A 19,453-nucleotide genomic window follows, 5' to 3' on the forward strand; every position below is an offset into this window, starting at 1 on the left:
CACTGATATCTCAGAAAGATAACCCAGACTATAGCTTCACAGGGCTGTTGGTCTGATTGATTTTATTGACTTATTTGTTTGAGAATAAGGCAGGCAGCAAGAGAGATCTGAGAGTAGGGTTGTAAACTCAGGTACTTAGCATAAATGAGATTAGCAGGCTATTAGGTAGTGGGGAGTAGTGGGGCTTGTGGCAAATTAAAACACCTATGCTCACACATCACTTGATTCTAAATGATTGTTGCCGGGTAAAGAACATGGGCCTTGTCATCAGAGCCATTTGAATTTTCAGGAAAAGTCAAAAATCTAGATTTTTAGATGAAATCTCATAATTCTATGTGTTAGCAACAATTTCAAGGAATTTTATTCTCTTCAAGGGCCGAATTAAGAATGTCTTTGAGTTGCCAGTTTAAGATCTCTGCCCTAGGCAATGTACTTAGTGTGGTGGGGATGATCCAGTTGCAGCAGTTTGGGGTGTGATTGGGTAAGGAGGAAGCAGAGACAGCGAGTGTAGACCACCCTTTCAAGGAATTGAGTGGAGAGAAGGGAAAAGGAGAGCAGGAGAGCTTGGAGGGAAGGCAGGATCGGGAAAGGTATTTTACGGTAAGAAGAGCTCTTTGTAGGCTGAAAGAGGATGGAGAGAGAGAAGTTGAAGACCCAGGTTAAGGAAAGGCTGGTTGATGAAATAAGGATCCAGTACAAGCGAATAGATGGGGGCAGAAATAGGCTAGAGGAAGGATTCTTTTGTTCAGAAATGGATGTAGCAATGATAAGGACACAGAGGGACCAGAAGGGAGGAAGTTGATGGATTTCATGGTTTTCTTGGTCACGTGGGGTAGGAGATGGATCCAGAGGCTTGCAGAGAGGAGCAAAGGTTAGGGATGGCATCGAGGGACATGGGCAAGGGAGCTGAAAAGAAAGAGTGGAGGCGCCAGCACCTCTGAGACCTGGCGACAATGGGAACCCTCATTTGCACGGCTGAGCGGTTTTCTCCAGATGGGCTCATGAACTCAGGTGCTGGGATGGTGGCCGGAGGATTAACGCCTGTTAACATTCCAGGCCCTGTGTCATGTGTGTTACTCTCCTTATCTGCTTTATTGGGAAAACAACCCTGTTCACTCAGAAGGAATTCACTCGTGTGTAAGTAGCGGCTCTGAGCTTCACACCTGTGTCTGGCTGGACTGAAAGCCCACTATGCACCTTGCATCCACCATACCACAGAGCCACGGCCCTCTCTCTGTGCCCCAGGACACACCTGCGGAGGTAGGGACAGGGCTGATAAATTCTTCTTTGGGCATTGGCTGTCTGGTTTTATAGGGAAGTCATGGAGTAAGACTGTGGCGAGTGTGATGAAAGTAGTTGAAATGATTGACCACTGGGAGTCCTTGGAGAAGTAAGTGAGGGCCAAAGGGGATGCTAAACTGAGGGGCTAGAGAGGCTTGGAGGAAGTGAAAGACTTGGTGAAGTCTGAAGACAGTCACTGAGAGATTGAACCAGGCAGGGGCTATGGGATTGAGAGAAAGGAAAGTATTCTTGGAAACTTTAAAAAAAAAAATTTTTTTTTTAAGGGCCTCACCTGCGGCATATGGAGGTTCCCACGCTAGGGGTTGAATTGGAGCTGTAGCCTCCAGACTACACCATGGCCACAACAATGCCAGATCCAAGCTGTGTCTGTGACCTACACCACAACTCATGGCCATGCCGGATCCTTCACCTGCTGAGCGAGACCGGGGATCAATCCCGAAACCTCATGGATACTAGCTGGGATTGTTACAGCTGAGCCACAGAGGGAACTCCCTCAAAAACTTTTACCATGAGGGTGGAGGGGAGAGAAGGAGGTGAGGAGAGAATGACGTCAGGGTGTCTGGCTTGTGCAGTTGGGTGACAGTTAGGCCTTTAACCAAATATTCAACGTCACGTGCACCTCGCTCAGGCTCACTGCGCTGTAGACGCACTAACCAGCACATCCCGCCTCAGGTCTTTGGAACGCTGGCAGCACTCTTCTTCCAGATGTACAAGTGGCTCATTCCCATTTTTCATGTGGCAATTCAAACACGCCCTCCTCAGAGAGGTCTTCCTTGACTGTGCTTTCTAATGTAGTTCTGTGGTCATTTTATTTTCTTTCTTTCAGAACTCTTATCACTAATTGAAATGATTTTTTGTGTGTGTGTCTCTTTAGGGCTGCATCTGCAGCATATGGAGGTTCCCAGGCTAGGGGTCCAATCGGAGCTGTAGCCACCGGCCTTTGCCAAGCCACAGCAACACCAGATCTGAGCATCATCTGCGACCTACACCACAGCTCATGGCAATGCCAGATCCTTAACCCACTGAGCGAGGCCAGGGATCCAACCTATGTCTTCATGGATGCTAGTCGGATTCGTTTCCACTGAGCCACGACGGAAACTCCTGAAATGATTGTTTATTGTGGATGTGTTACTGGCTTTTTTGTCTGTCTCTGTCGCTAGAGAGGCTCAAGAAATCAAGGCTTTATGGGCCTTCTTCACAGCTTTATTTCCCAACACCTAGAACAATGACTGGCACATAGTAGCCACTCATTAAATACTGAATGAGAGAAGGAACGGAGGAAGAGAGGGGGGAAGGAAGGAGGAAAGGAAGAAGGAAGGGAAAAGGAGAGAAGAATGGAGGGGGAAGCACATTGGGGAGGGTCCTTGCTCTGTGTCGGAATGCTGACTCGAGGTATCTGAGAGACACCCAGGAGGCAACATTCCCTGGGCAGTTGGAAAGCAAAAACTGGGGGAGTTCCCATTGTGGCTCAGCGCTAACAAACCCAACTAGGAACCACGACATTGCAGGTTCGGTCCTTGGCCTCCCTCAGCGGGTGAAGGATCCAGCATTGCCGTGAGCTGTGGTGTAGGTCACAGACACAGCTCGGATCTGGTGTTGCTGTGGCTGTGGGGTAAATGGGTGGCTGTAGCTCTGATTCCACCCCTAGCCTGGGCACTTCCATAGGCCGCAGGTACGGCCCTAAAAAGACAAGAAAGAAAGCAAGCAAGCAAGCAAGCAGAGGGAGGGAGGAAGGAAGAAAGAAAGAAAGAAAGAGAGAAAACAAGCAAGCAAGCAAGCAAGCAGAGGGAAGGAGGAAGGAAGGAGGTGAGCAGACCAGGAGTTCAGAAACAGGCTGTCACCTTGCCCACGAAGAAGATGGGCCATGTGGCACGCTGGTGCAGGCACACCCTCTCACGTGACTGATTGCCCCTTCAAGGCTGATGCTGGGAGTTGACTCTTTGGGGTCCAGTGGAAAAAGGGATCCCTCTGGGTTTGTTATGCTGAGGGTGGGGCAGAGTTTTCCTCACTTGCCTTTTCTATTCTGTTCCCTGTCCTTGCTGCTGCCCTGGCTCTGGTCATTTTCCATCCCTTCTTCCCCGTCAGCTGCTAGACCCTGGAGAATGAATGGAGACTAAATCCTTTCATCACTTTCATACCAAAGAATATCCCACTCATCCCACCCACATCCAACCCGCAGAGGCTGGAGTCCAGCTTGGCCCAGTCCCTGGGCTTAGTGTCACTGAGTTAGGAGATACTTTTCCCTTGCACTTGGCTGCTGCTCCATTTCCATCAGCCTCGGAGCCCCCGCGTCCCGTGGGGCACTCGGCAGAGCCTGCTGCCCTCCTTTTGCAGGGTCTCCAGCTGCTGAGCAGCTCCAGGACATCCTGGGGGAGGAAGATGAGGCTCCCAACCCCACCCTCTTCACAGAGATGGACACTCTGCAGCACGACGGAGACCAGATGGAGTGGAAGGAGTCAGCCAGGTGAGGCAGAGGCCCAGGAGGGAGGGAGAGGGAGGTCCCCACGGCGGCTGCCCGGGGCCGAGACTGAGCTGCCCACTGGCGACCTCCTACCTTGAGTTCTGCCAGGGCGCTTCCTGGCCCCCGAAGACCCACCTACCTGCTTTTCTTAGTGTCCAGAACTGGTTTGGACCCGAAGGAGTAAACAAAAACTTATGACTTTGTCTTATCCTCAGAGACATGAAAGTCGAGGTGGGAAGGTAGAACAGACATGCTTGAAACCATGAGAGAATGAAGCAAGGGCACAAATCCTTCCATGTCGAGGGGTTCAAACTATATGTTGTAGAAGGGAGAGCCCCAGGGGGGTCGGAGGAGGCAAGGAGGGCTTCCTGGAGGAAGGGGAATGCATGCCAGGAAAAATCAAGTTGGGGTGGTCCAGGGGGCCACTAAAGAAAAGGGACTTGGCAAAGTCTGGGGCAGGACAGAGGAGGCACACGTAGGAGGCAGAGAGCTGGGTAAATAGGTGCAGTGGAGGGAGAAGGAGAGCCAGGAAGCTGGACAGGCACCACGCAGTGAAGTCATGGGAGCCAAGGGAGAATCAGGGTAAGGAGCCATGCTGGCCATGCCCATGGCAGGGACAGAGCAGCCTCTAAACTGAACGGCAGCACCACATGCTGCCAAGAGCCCAAGGAGAAGGCAGAATATAGAAGGAAGCAGCAGGAGGGCTGGAGAGAGGAGGAGGGGCGCTGGAAGGAAGTTGAAAGACTCTGGATGACAGAGCATACCAACATTTTTCAATCTTTTTTTGTATTAGCCCCCCACACCATAAAATATTTAAATGATCTTTGTTAAAATAGAATTCAATTTCTTTCTTTCTTTCTTTTTTTGTCTTTTTAGGGCCGCACCCTGGGCATGTGGAGGTTTCCAGGCGAGGGGTCAAATTGGAGCTGTAGCCACTGGCCTACGCCACTGCCACAGCAATGCCAGATCTGAGCTGTGTCTGCGACCTACACCGCAGCTCATGGCCACGCTGGATCGTTAACCCACTGAGCGAGGCCAGGGATCGAACCCACATCCTTATGGATTCCAGCTGGGCGCTATATCATTGAGCCACAATGGGAACTTCCAGAATTCAATTTATTTCTAATGAGAGAAATGACATATGAAGGAATCAGATTTTTGTCAGATAGGGCTGAGCTTTGGAGTGCCCCAAACCATGGTAATACCTGAAACTTTTTCACTCCCCTAAGAATCAGTGTTTGCCCCTTTGGGTGATATTGCCCCAGTTGAGAATGCCTGGATGAACTGCCAGCTGTGCCCAAGATGGCTCCGCCTGGGGCCACCATGACACCCAGAACCTGGCAGCCACCCCAGTCACAGCCTGGGCTCTTCTTCACCAGCCAGCCTCTCTCACCTTGGAAGTCATTGTATAGAATGAGGAAGAGCAGGTTTCAACTTTCCCAAGCTCCTTCCCAACCCCATCTCTCCTGGAGAAAAAAGGCCATTGTGTGTGACTAGCAGGCCTCAGAGAAGGAGTGAATTCCTAGCCTCAAGGCTGATCCCAATCCCTGTCTGAAAGCAGTAGGGTCTCTCCATATCCGCCCATTCAATGAGCCCTTACCTCGTGCTAAACAAATCACAGGCTCATCTTGCTCAAGTTGCATAGCAACATGAGGAGGCAGGAACTATGATCTCATTTTAGAGATGAGAACAGTGTGGTTTAGAGGGGCAAATAGCTCGCAAGCATCAGTGCATGCCGCTGGCCACATCTGGATGCTGGCCAGGCCTGGCTGACTCTCATCTTGCTTATGCACTTTGTCCTGTGTGCCCCACTTTCTCAGCCACCTCTCTCCCCTTCCTCCAACTTCCAGGGACTCTGTTGTGATTTCTAGCGGGGGGACATACGTCTGGAGAGAGAGAGAAATGGGGACAAGCACAGAGCCCAGGACATCCATCCAGGGCTGATAGGACGAAGGAGGACATTTGACGTGAGCAGAGCCCCGTCTGGGCCACTGTAGCTTAATGCCTCTGAGGGCTTGGGCCTCCCCGGGCAGGTGCCTTTCTTGTCCAAGGTGGGCATATAGAGGAGAAGGAAAATTGAGAAGGTCCTTCTCGAAAGCCCCGTACGGAGAGGGTGCCTGCCCCCTACCTTGGGCAAAGTCCACATTCAGAACCCCTGGAAATAATTGCCAGGACATCCATGAGGTCCAGTCACATGCACCACAAAGCCCTTCCTGAGAAGGCCTCAGGGCCCATGGAAGAAACACCCAGCTTCCAATCTCTCCATAGAGCCCTGCGCCCTCTAGGGCTCTAGTGGTAAACCATAGATGAGGATGTTTCTGGAAAAGGTTCCTCATAAGGTATAAAGACGCCTGGGGTTACTGTCTGCACATCCGGCTGTGTCCCTCCAAGGCAGGCTTTCTGAGGACAGCATTTGAGGAGACCCCAGAAAAGCCCCCGTGTAACCCGAATGGACCTCTAACCAACAGTGAGAGGAAAGTGGGGGCGGGCAGAAGTTAAATGGCTGAATGCAACTCCAGGCAGATGCAGAGAGGAGCAGTTTGAAGGCCAGCTTTGGGGCAGGAAGCAGCGAGAGGAGAGCCTCTCAGACCTCCTCATCTCGAGCTCCTTTCTCCACCTCAGCCTCCTTTAACCTTCTCTCCAGCTCACCGGCCCACGAGGGTCATGAGGCCCCTGCAGAGGTCAGAGAGAGGGTTTGGTAATTGCCAGCAAGTCCACTTTGGCCTGGACGGCTGTGCTGGGGGCTCCTCCCAGCAAACTGCAATAGCAGAGGTGCTTGGGGCCTGTCGCCCCCAAAAAGAATGGGAAGAATTTCCCTCAGCTGACAGGCTATGTGATCTACTAGGGAAGCCACAGATCTCAGAAGTTTCTAGAATCCAAGAACCAGCAAACCCTAGTGGGTCCTGGGCCTTTTTAGAACAAAAGGAGAAAATGATGGGAGGTCGGAACCACTCCTCACATAGACACAAAGGCCCTGAGAAGGTTGCAGGTCTGTACCCACATCAAACAGAAAGCGGGAGGGGACCCTTTAATAAAAGTATTTAATTTGTTACAGGAGTGTTTGCTTTATTGCCTTAGGAGATTAACGGAGTGAAAATCTCAAATCCGCAAGGAATTTTTCCCGGCGGTGCTTTTCTGGGGGTTATTAGTTTGGGGGATGTTTCAGGCCCTTGAAGAGGGAATCACCCCCAGATGGATTTCAATGGCGTTTTGAGCTCCACTGAGCCTTGTCCCCTTGTGCCTGATGGAGACTGAGTGCAGGCATCATTTCTAATGTAATCAATGCTGGTAGGTCAGGCTGTTAATAAGATAGATTTTTATTAAGTCTGTCTCTTTAGCATTCCCGGGAGGGGACTGCAGCTGCCTATTTGCTGATCCTGACCTTGCCAGAAGGGAAGGCTGGGTCTGGTGGGGGTGGGGGTGGGGAAACCCCCTTCCTGTGAGCAAACAACTTACCCAGAATTCCGTGGTCCCTCAAGCTCCAGTCTGCATGGCTGCAGGGGAGGAAGGGCAGGAGAATGATCTGGGCTGGAAGCCGGCCAAGCGTGGAGGGGCCTTTGGGGTGACTCAAAAACAGAGCTTAGAGCCTTCCATGCGATGGGAAAGCAAGCTGCAAATCCAAGCTGCCTCTGAGCGCAGCTCAGAGCAGACCAAAAGCATGACGTTGCCAGAAGAACTTCTAAAACACCTGTGCTCCGAAACTATCCTGTCATGACCAGGAATGAGCAAAAGGGCAGGAGAAGTAGGCCAGCTTTGTTGGGTCAGACCGGATCTGTACATTCCCCAAGGCCCCGAATGGCTCCCTGCGCATAGGCAGGAACGCTTTCTCACTCTGTCCATGATGGAGGTGGAAACCCAACTTTGTCTCAACCCTGAAACTGCTCCCACTCACCGTCCTGCAGAAGGGCCCTCCTACCATCGTTGCCCCTCTTACTCTGGGGTAGAATGCACCCCTGCCCTCTGCTCTCACCTTATGGGGCCAGAGCTGCCCTCTCTCTGCAGAAAGCACAGTGGGGAGCTGAGAGTTCTTGGCACAAAGGTCAACAGACTTTATTCCTCCAACTACTATTTACTAAGTGTTTATTGTGAATAAGCCCTGAGCCGGGTGCTTAGAGATGTAAAAAACATGGCCGATGCCATCCCTGCTCACCAGGGCTCTCGTCTATGGGGCTCAGAAGTAAATAACTAGCTATTTGGTGATGGGGTGCCAAGAAAGCACAGTGTAGGGGCACCTAGCCCAGACAGGAGGGGCCAAGGAGGCTGTGCAGGGAGAAGAGGTGTTCACATAGACACTCCAGGGATGGGCCAGAGTTAGCCAAAGGAGGGATGGAAGGGGAAGGGGCCCCAAAACAGGAAAAACAGAGACATAGACGAAGGGACAAAAGTTCTCTGTAGCAGAAAGAGTGAGTGGCTGATCATGCAGGTCCTATGCAGACCATGTCATGGAGTTTGAACTTGATGCTGAGAGCTCTGAAGGACCACTCAGGGCTTTGGGGTGGGAGAGGGACAGGATGGTCTGTTTGAAAGAGATCACTCAGGCTCCACTGTGAAGAATGTATGAAAGGAGGCAAGATGGTGCCAGTCAGAGCCTGGCCCCCGGGGGTGGGGGGAGGGTGGGGGACCTGATGACATTCAGAACCAAGACATTGACAGTGGGAACAGAGAAAAGGGTAGATTTGAGCAAATAATTATATGTATAATATATATTTCCTTTTTTCATTTTTAAAAGTTTTATTGGGAGTTCCCATCGTGGCTCAGTGGTTAATGAATCAGACTAGGAACCATGAGGTTGCAGGTTTGATCCTTGGCCTTTCACAGTGGGTTGGGGATCCGGCGTTGCCGTGAGCTGTGGTAGAGGTCACAGAGGCGGCTAGGATCCTGCGTTGCTGTGGCTCTGGTATAGGCCGGCAGCTCCGATTCAACCCCCAGCCTGAGAACCTCCATGTGCCACAGGAGCAGCCCTAGAAAAGGGAAAAAAAAAGACAAAGAAAAAAAAAGTTTTATTGAAATATAGTTGATTTACAATGTTGTGATAATTTCTGCTGTAAAACAGTGACTCAGTTATACATATACACATGTCCATTCTTTTTCAGGGTCTTTTCTCATGTAATCATAGGATATTGGGTAGAGTTCCTTGGGAGATATCTATATATCTCTCTCTATATATACTTTTAAATAATTATACTTTATTATTTAGAGCAGTTTTTGATGCACAGCAGAACTGAGCAGAAGGTACAGAGTCCCCATGGTGTGCCCCCTGCTCCTACACATGCACAGCCTCCCCCACTATCAGCATCCTTCACCCGAGTGGTACATTTGTCACCACTGATGACCATGCACTGACATCATTATCACTCAAAGTCCATAGTTTAGGGATTTCCTGTTGTGGCTCAGCGGTAATGAACCTGATTAGTATCCATGAGGTTACAGGTTCGATCCCTGGCCTTACTCAGTGGGTTAAGGATCTGGCGTTGCTGTGAGCTGTGGTGTAATTTGCAGATGTGATTCAGATCCCACGTTGCTGTGGCCATGGCATAGGCTGGCAGCTATAGTGCCAATTCGACCCCTAGCCTGGGAACTTCCATATGCCTCAGATGCAGCCCTAAAAAAAAAAAAAATTCAAAAAAAAAAAAAAAAGATCCATAGTTTACATTAGGGTTCACATTTGGTGTTGTGCTTTCTATGGGTTTGGACGAATGTAATGACATGTACCCACCGTTATAGTATCACACAGAGTAGTTTCACTTCCCTAAACTTGTCTGTGCTCTGCCTAATTCACCCCTCTTTTCTCCATAATTCCTGGAAACCCCCAATCTTTTTAATGCACTTGAGGCATATTTTAACGAGTAGAAGTGACAGAACTTAATAAGCGATGGCAAGTGGGAGAGAAATATAGTTAGGCAGATGCCCAGTTTCCAGCTTGAGCAAGCAGGGAACTCACCGTATCAATTTCCGAAACACAAGAGGAGTACTAAGATTCCGTTGTGTTGGGTATTTTGCTTTGTTTTGGGGGAGACCGATGATGAGCTCCGTTTTGAGTGTTATGTGTGAGGAAATTCCAAGAGGAGATGTTGAGCAGATCACTATGTAGACACAGAGGTCGAGTTCAGGAGAGAAGCGTAGGTTTGCGAGCCCTCAGCATCTAGATGGAGAGCAAACCCATAGAAAAGGACAAGGTTACCGCTGAGATCTGTGAAGTAAGGCGAGTGCCTGCCCAGGACAGAGCACCCAGGAGACTGACATTTGAAGGACGGGCAGAGGAAGCAGAACCCAGAATGGAGACTGAGGCGAGGGGCATCCAAGAGGCAGGAGGGGGATGAGAAGAGCGCTGTGTCCAGGGAACCAGGGGCAGAAGACATTCAAGGTGGTGGCGTGGCCAACTCGTGGGGAAGAACTGAAGAGTATCCATGGGACAGAACGGAGGGATACAGCAGTGTCCGGGGAGGAGGGGACCGAGTGTGGAGAAGTGAGGCAGGAGGTCGAAGGTGGGTTCTTTCAGACAGTTCTTCTAAGGTGCTTGTCTGTGAAAGTGTGAGAGGCTCTCAAGATGTACCTGGGGTCAAGGGAGGCTTTGGGGTTTTGTCTTTGAGGAATGGAGAGATCTGAGCATATTGAATGCTGATAAAAAGGGCAAGATGAAAGAGCGGGGTTTCAAGATACAAGAAGCAAAAAAGCCCTGCTGGATGGAGGGTGCGGGGCCCTGGGCACATTTGGGGGCTCCCATGGCCAGGAAGGCTGACACCCCTCCCCTATGACAGGCCCGAAGGAGCAGAGGGCAGGGCAGTCGCAGCAAGGTTTGGGGGCCCCTCGCAGGAGCAGAGAACTGCGGGCTGATGATTCCCAAACTCTCTCATTTGAAGAGAGCGCGGGGTGGAAGCGTTGACCGAGAAAACTAGTGGTCCTGAGACAGGTAAGCAGCTCCAGGCCCTGCAGTCTTGTTTCGCTGTAGTGGAGCCACGCATGGAAATGTATGATCAGAGGAAAGATCTCAAGGTTGTTTGACTTTGGCTCGATGCTTGTCTCCCATCCAAGTACCAAGCAGGCCAGCCCTGCTCAGCTTCCGAGATCAGACGAGATCGGGCACGTTGAGGGTAGAATGGCCGTAGATAACTTGATGTTTATCTACTCTTGTCTGAATAATCTTACTGTCCATCATTATCAAGCTACTTTAACATCCAATATCCAATATGGTCTTTCCTTCTCTCTCTGCTAGTCAAACACTGATACCAGATACTTAGATTGAGCAAACTGGATAAAGAGATTTTTTATTGAGATATAATTGATATATAGCACTGTATGAGTTTAAGGTGTACAGCATAATGGTTTGACTTAGGTGTGTCATGAAATGATTATCACAATAAGTGTAGTGAACAGCCATCATCTCCTGTCTCATACAAGATGAAAGAAATAGAAGAAAAAAAAGGAGTTCCTGATGTGGCTTGGTGGTTAATGAACCTAACATCCCTGAAGATGCGGGTTCAATCCCTGTCCTTGCTCAGTGGGGTCAAGGATCTGGCTGTGGCTGTGGCTGTGGCTGTGGCTGGAAGCTGTTGCTCCGATTGGACCCCTAGCCTGGGAACCTCCATATGCCATGAGTGTGGCCCTAAAAAGCAAAAAAAAAAAAAAAAAGAAAGAAGAAGAAAAAGTTTTCTTGTGATGAGAACTCTTAGGATTTGCTCTCATCATTTCTAACATACACAGTGTTGACTATATTTATCGTGTTTACATTACGTCCCTCATGTTTAATTATCTGTAACTGGAAGTTTGTACTTGGGGCTACTTTCATCTAATTCCCCCTGCCCCAACCCCCCCCACCTCACCCCACCCCCACCCCGAGATCTGATCTCTTTTACATAAGTTTGTTTGTTTTTGAAGTATAATTGGCCTACAATGCTGTTAGTTCCTGTTCCACAATGTAGTGATTCAGTATTTCTATACATTTCAAAATGATGACCGTGATGAATCTAATTACCATCTGTCACCATACAAAGTTATTATATAGTTTTTGACTGTATTCCCCACCCTGTACATTTCGTATCTGCGACTCACTTGTTTTATGAATGGAAGTTCGTACCTCTTAATCTCCCTCACCTATTTCTCTCCTCCACCTTCTCCCCTGTCCTCCAGCAACCTCTGTTTGTTCTCTGTCTGTATGACTCTATTTTATTATATCTGTTCATTTGCTTTATTTTTTTAGATTTCATTTATAAGTGAAATCATACTGTATTTGGCTTTCTCTGGCTTATTTCGCTTAGCCTAAAAACCTCTAGCTCCATCCATATTGTCAGATATGACAAGACTTCATTTTTTTTATGGTTAAGTAACACTCCATTGTGTGTGTGTGTGTGTGTGTGTGTGTGTGTGTGTGTCTGTGTCTGTGTCTGTGTGTAACATTTCTTTATCCATTCATCTGTTGATGGACACCTAAGTTGCTTCCATAGCTTGGCTATTGGGGTGCATATATCTTTTCTAATTCATGTCTCTTATTTTCTTTGGATAAATGCCGTAAGGGACAAAGTGATTTTATATCACTTAGAACCTGGACCAAGTCCCAGGTAGAAGTGGGCAAAGTTCCCACCAGGCCTCAAAGGCTCAGATTCCAGCCTTCACTCTCACCTTGGAGCTGGGTGAACACAGAATGGGGCCTGTGCTCGAGGCATTCATTCCCCAGGGACTTAGTGACCACCTACAGGCAGCACAGCTGAGGTGGGTCTGCATGAAGCCCAGCAGAAGAAGGAGCCATCTTCAAAGGACCTGCCATCAAGTTGCAAGCACCAGTCCACATCCATGGGATCAGCCAGGCGGTGATGCAAAAGGCCTTACGTGGTGGACCAGTGGTGGCAAAATGGGATTAGCTGGCCAGTGAGTGTGACAGGAAGGCTAGTTAAATGAGGAGAGAGGGCAAGGGCTCTTCTCGGATGGGGCATGACAGGTTGGCAGCTGCCAGAGCCCCTGGAGGCTGGGCAGCAGGAGGGACTACTTCCATCCAACAAGAACAATTCCCACATCTTCAGACACCCTTAGACAGCTCTCACTGTTGTCAGGAGCGGAGAGACCCTATCATTAGACCACTTTGCATGCCAAAACCCCAGTTGATTGACCTATATGCATTATATATACAAATTATATATGTATAATTTATACATCTCTCTAAACATTTTGTTATGGAAAATTTCAGGGAGTTCCCGTCATGGCACAGTGGTTAACGAATCCAACTAGGAACCATGAGGTTGCGCGTTCAATCCCTGCCCTTGCTCAGTGGGTTAAGGATCTGGTGTTGCCGTGAGCTGTGGTGTAAGTTACAGAGGCGGCTTGGATCCCAAGTTGCTGTGGCTCTGGTGTAGTCTGGCAGCTATAGCTCTAGTTCGACCCCTAGCCTGGGAACCTCCATATGCCGAGGGAGTGGTCCAAGAAATGGCAAAAAGACAAAAAGACAAAAAAAAAAAAGAAAGAAAAGAAAATTTCAGACACAAAAAATAGAATTGTACATTGAGTCCTCATAGATCCATCATTCACTTTCTTTTTCTTTCTTTTTTTTTTTTTTTTTTTTTTGTCTTTTTGCTATTTCTTGGGCTGCTCCCGCAGCATATGGAGGTTCCCATGCTAGGGGTTAAATCGGAGCTGTAGCCACCAGCCTACGCCAGAGCCACAGCAATGCGGGATCCGAGCCGCGTCTGCAACCTACACCACAGCTCAGGGCAACGCCGGATCGTTAACCCACTGAGCAAGGGCAGGGACCGAACCCGCAACCTCATGGTTCCTAGTCGGATTCATTAACCACTGCACCACGATGGGAACTCCCACTTTCATCAATGATTAATATTTAACTATCTCCAAAAGCAAAATATTTTGCTTGCTTTTGGAATTTGGTTTTGTTGTTTATTACTGCTGGAATGTTTTAAGAAAAATCCTAGATGTTGTAAACATTTTAGTACATATCTTTATGAAATTAGACTTCTTTTGTAAATGCAACCACAATGACATTATCTCCTTGCAAAATTGAGAACGATTCCTGAAGATGATGGGAAATCCAGTGTAGAGTCAAATGTCCCTACTTGCCTCAAAAACATCTTTTTGGAGTTCCCATAGTGGCAGAAATGAATCTGACTAGGAACCATGAGGTTGCGGGTTTGATCCCTGGCCTTGCTCAGTGGGTTAAGGATCCAGCATTGCTGTGAGCTGTAGTGTAGGTTGCAGACGTGGCTCAGATCTGTCATTGCTATGGCTGTGGTGTAGGACAGTAGCTGTAGCTCTGATTCGACCCCTAGCCTGGGAACCTCCGTATGCTGTGGGTGTGGCTCTGAAAAGAAAAGAAAAGACAAAAAAAAAAAAAAAACCCAAAAAAAGCAAAAACAAAAAAACATCTTTTCAATGTTGGTTTGTACAACTTTGAATCAAAACAAGGTATAGAAACTGAATGTGGTGGTTTTATCTCCCATCTTGCTAGGATTAGAACCCTCAGGCTCAAGAGATGCTGAAGGAATGGTCCTCCCTGAAAATCCTTTGGCCAGGAACTTTTTTGCTCAAGTCAAGAGCACCCCCATCTGATATATCCAGCTCTACAACCACAGCCCAAGTTCAAGTGAGCTGTCAGGGCCTGTGTATCATGCACTAGGGAAGAGAAATGCCTCTTCTGTTGTCAGGATATCTTAGGCTGCAGTTAACCGAAGCCCATTTAAACTAATTTACGTAAAAGGGGGGAGCATCAGCAGACTAGGAGATGACCTCAGTATCCAGGGACAGTCAGATCTCTCAAGGGCTGGATCTGGGAGGCCAGGTTGTCTTCTTTCTCTGCGTCTGGTCTCTCCTCTCTCTAGGTATCTTCTTTACTCTCCTCAAGCCCGCTTCCTCCACTTGTCCTAACCCATGCCATTCCTCAGCCTCCATGTAACATCTACTCTACTCAAAGGACCATCCCAGAATGTGTTCCTCAATCCGCCAGTTCCTGATTCTTCAGAGAGACTCCATTTTGCCCCTCTAGTGCCCATCACTGTGCCCCAGATCAGAGGTAGGTGGAGGTATGGGAGGGCAGGCCAGGGCCTGGGAACTACATCCACATGGATGGCAGCCGAGCAGACACCCCCAATATGTCTTTTACAACACGTATGTAATAGTAAATCTATGTCCTTTATGTTATCTATTCACTGACCACAGTTCTGCTTCTCGTGCCAACCAGAACTTCCAGAATTCTTCAACTTGCCCATAAGAGCATGGGTGGTAGAGTTTTGCAGACCCCTCCCCCTCTTGGACAAGCACCTCATAGATCATGCCCTGTCTTCGTCATGGACAATGGTTGATGTCACTGCAACTCTATACCGATTGCTAAGGCAGTGGAAAAGTGGCCGCTCTAATCTGTGATTCTCGGAGAACTTTGTAAAGTTTGTCTTATCCACCACACCTTCCTTCTTTCATTCTAAAAACATTTTAAGAGGCTGCTGAGTTAGGGCCCGTGAAAGAATTAAAAGGAGCAAAGCACGAATCTGTTCTCGAAATGCTTATCATCCAGTGCAGGTGTCGATAGGCTTTTCCATGAAGGCCAGAGAGCCAATATTTGAGGCTTTTTGCTCATATGAGATCTCTTCTTCCTCTTCTTTCTTCTCCTTCTCTTTTCCACAATCCTTTAAAAAATCATTAGCCAGCAGGCCGAACAAAAACTACAGGCTCTGGTGCACTTTTAACCCAGCACATGGTTTTTCAGCTTCTGTTCTAGTGTAAAAGGCAGGCATGTGCTCATACACAGTGATAACCAAAAAACAGGGCTGGGAGTTCCCGTTGTGGCTCAGTGGGTTAGGAACTCAACATAATGTCTGTGAGGATGCGGATTCCATCCTTGGCTTTGCTCAGTGGGTTAAGGATTTGGCGTTGCTCTGAGCTGTGGTGTAGGTCGCAGACCCAGCTCGGCTCCCATGTTAGTGTGGCTGTGGGGTAGGCCAGCAGCTGTAGCTCCCATTCAACCCCTAGCCTGGGAACTTCCGTGTGCCACAGATGCAGCCATAAAAATACAAAATACAAAATAAATAAATAAATAAAAATCCAGGGCTGTACGTATGAAGTGGTGAGAAGAACACGGCTCTCATGTCAAAAGACTCGCCCTTGAATCCTGTCTCTCATCAGCTCTTGACCTGGGGAGGTGCCTGGTGCTCAAAGAGTCTCCGTATCTATACAATGAGAGGAGGAACAGACCTGGCTCCTGGATCCATTTACAGATTAAATGAAATAATATGTGCAAATGGCTTAGCATAGTCCCTGGCACTCAGAAAGCACTCAGCAAGCTTTAGGCACGGTCAGTATTACTGAGCTATGTGACAAAGTGCGATGGAGTCAGAGGAAGGGGCCGCCTCTGGGTCCCTGGGGAGGCTGTGGGCCGGGGGAGGCGACCTTTGAATTAGGCCCTGAATAGCCAAAGTGGAAGAGAGGGCATGGGGGCCGAGTGGAGGCTGCTCTCCTGAGGGGCAGAGAGGAGAAGGTGCTGGCAGGCTCGGAAGGGAACAGACACATTTATAAATGATAGACCCATGCAGTAATTACACATCCCTCCTGGACACACAGACAAGTAGTCCTCAGAGAAGTTTGGCTCCAGAAGTCATTCAGATCAGAATTTGCCAGTAGCTTTGTCTGATGGCATGCACTCAGCCGCGGGCACCTCCTTACCCCTGAATGAAGACACGATGTGCAGCAGGACAGGCCCTTCACCAAATGCACGAGGTTGGGAGCAAAGCTCACCATTCCCCATTCAGTTCATCATTGCTCCTGGAATGCCACACCTTTGGCACCCCCCTGCCACCTGCACTGCTGGGTACACTTTTAAGGAAGAACTGGTTCTCCAGTAAGGCCCAAATTGCATTGCATAACTGAAGGCTCTGAGAGGACACTCCTAGGTTAGCAAGAGGAAAGGCTTTCAATCATAGGGAATCAGGGAGTTCCCGTCGTGGCTCAGTGGTTAACAAATCCAACTAAGAACCATGAGGTTGCGGATTCGATCCCTGGCCTTGCTCAGTGGGTTAAGGATCTGGCGTTGCCGTGAGCTGTGATGTAGGTTGCAGACTCGGCTCGGATCCTGCATTGCTGTGGCTCTGGCGTAGGCCGGCGGCTGCAGCTCTGATTTGACCCCTAGCCTGGGAACCTCCATATGTCTCGGGAGCGGCCCAAGAAATGGCAAAAAGATCCAAAAAAAAAAAAAAAATCATAGGTAATCACTCTGACATGGGAGGGCATAGGGTTCCTTCCAAAACAGTCTAAGTCAGAGGTCCCCACCCATCTGGTCCTGGTCCCAGGCAGATCTCTTTTGCAGAGATGGAGGATTCCAAACTTCTTTTCCTGAGTCTATTAACACTTGAATCACTTAGCTAGTGTGCCTCATTCTCATTCTGTCACTTTCTGATGATAATTTGATTTTCCTTATCTGGCTGCCTATAGGGAGCGAATGCAAGGGCTAGAAGATGAGAATAACCCCTGTGACTGTTGTAAATCTTATTGTAAACTAAATAAACTTGGCCTTTTTTTTTTTTTTCTTTTTTCTTTTTTGGCATCCTGGTGGGATATGAAGTTCTTGGGCCAAGGATCAGATCCGAGCCACAGGTGCGGCAACACAAGATCCTTAAACCCACTGTGCTGGGCCAGGGATAGAACCTGTGTCCTGGCATAGCAGAGACACTGCCAATCTCATTGCACCACAGCGGGAACTCTGGCCTTTGGTTTTATACATCAATCCTTGTGAACTTGGTTAGCATTAATCAATATCCCTGGACCTAATCATCTCGGGGACAATAAAACAACACATGTCTGAGTTTAGTCTGGGGTGCACTCCCTAAGAGGTCTCTGAGGCCTTTCTGGTGTCATTAGCCCCGCTTAGTACCTTCTAAACTCCTGCATATGTATGTCAACTCTTGACCCATGCCTGCCAACTCAGTCTTACATACTTTATAATCTTTCAAATTCACTGTCAGGTTTGGTTTGTGAACATACACACCATATATGTAGTCTTAATCAGTTTTATAAATGAGCTGTTATTTCACATACATGTTTTAATGCATGTGCTTGTCATCGTATAGTATGGATTTGCCAGGTAAATTGTTGGAATGGGCAAAATTTTACTTAGGATTTCATCTTTTGAAAAAGTTAACTCCTGTAAATCATCTCTTGGTGCCTCTGTCAAAGACCAAACTAATAGTTCCTCAGATACCTCTAGGAAATTTCTTCATTGGCCCATAAGAGAATTAACACTAGCTTTTGGTTTCTGCTGGAAAATTCTGCTGATAAGACTCAGTGTAACCTTACAGCTTTGCTGAGTAATGTGAACTGACATTCACATTATTTTAAGAAATGAATCTGGAGTTCCCATCCTGGCGCAGCAGAAACGAATCCGACTAGGAACCATGAGGTTTTGGGTTCAATCCCTGGCCTCACCCAGTGGGTTAAGGATCCGGTGTTGGTGTGAGCTGTGGTGTAGGTCACAGACGTGGCCTGGATCCTGCACTGCTGTGGCTGTGGTGTAAGCCGGCAGCTGTAGCTCCGAGTTGACCCCTAGCTTGGGAACCTCCATATGTCAAGCGTGAGGCCCTAAAAAGCAAAAAAAAAAAAGAAGGAAAAAGAAAAAAGAAATGAATCTGTTAGAATCACAAAATTTATTACAAACAGGCCTCAGGCAAAAAGCAAAAACACTGTCTTAATGCTTTGTAACTAATCCATGGAAGTCCAGTCTTAGGATGATGGAGCAGGGATGGGAGACTTACAGAATAGAAGTCAATGAGGCCACGTAGTTGCACAGTTATCACAGTGAGGATATGGACTTTACAACTTTCAGGTGAATAACCTTAACTTCATCTAAGAGATAAATTCATACAAGTATAAGTCTTGATACAAATGTTTAGAGGCAACATATCTTTAACATTAAAGTTTGCATTAAGTTACTTCCTATGGTGGCAGAGCAGAAACAAATCTGACTAGTATCCATGAATATGCGGGTTCAATCCCTGGTCTTGCTCAGTGGGTTGGGGATCCAGCTTTGCCATGAGCTGTGATATAGGTCGTAGATGTGGCTCAGATCCCACGTTGCTGTGTCTAGTGTAAGCTGGCAGCTGTAGTTCCCAATTTGACCCCTAACCTGGGAACTTCCATATGCCGCACATGAAACCCCAAAAAGCAAAAAACAAAAAAGTTTGCATTAAAAAAAAAAATCTTTAAATCAGGGCATCCTAAGGGGATTGTTTTTACAAACAAGTTAGCCTGGACATAATTTAATGATAGTGATATGTAAATTAAGTGCAGAAGAAAAGGCTTTTCACTCTAATTGCTCTCTCTCGCTATAGAGAGAGAGAGAGAGAGAGAAAGAGAGAGAGCAGATTTTACTCTTTTTTGGGAGGGGAGCACACATGTAGCATATGGAAATTCCCAGGCTAGGGGTCGAATCAGAGCTGCAGCTTCTGGCCTATGTCACAGCCACAGCAGCACCAGATCTGAGCTGCCTCTGCAACCTACACCACCATCACAGCAATGCCAGTTCCTTAACCCACTGAGTAGGGCCAGGGATCGAACCTGCATCCCCAAGGATACTAGGTGGGTTTGTGACCACTGAACCGCAAGGGGAACTCCACAGATTTTACTCTTATCTAATCACACATAATGACCCACGCATTGCTCTGTCTTCTCAAAGACCTGGGTCTTTTTTTTAAAAAGTAGTGATCTCAGATT

At 48.1% G+C, this 19,453-nt stretch overlaps 1 protein-coding gene across 5 annotated transcripts in view; it reads left to right on the top strand.

Annotated features, from left to right (window-relative positions):
- The window catches only part of SLC4A5 (solute carrier family 4 member 5), a 127,189-nt gene that overhangs the window by 42,207 nt on the left and 65,529 nt on the right, over positions 1-19,453 (top strand). For all 5 annotated transcript variants that reach the window (XM_085015706.1, XM_085015705.1, XM_085015708.1 and 2 more), the window contains 1 exon segment: positions 3,637-3,766. In XM_085015706.1, the coding sequence (XP_084871832.1) occupies positions 3,637-3,766 (130 nt within the window).

The sequence above is a fragment of the Sus scrofa genome, chromosome 3 (assembly GCF_054392235.1).
Source record: "Sus scrofa isolate SSC_HxYL_T2T_F1_AM1 chromosome 3, Sscrofa_HxYL_maternal_Yorkshire_Landrace_v2.0, whole genome shotgun sequence".
Lineage (NCBI taxonomy): Eukaryota > Metazoa > Chordata > Mammalia > Artiodactyla > Suidae > Sus > Sus scrofa.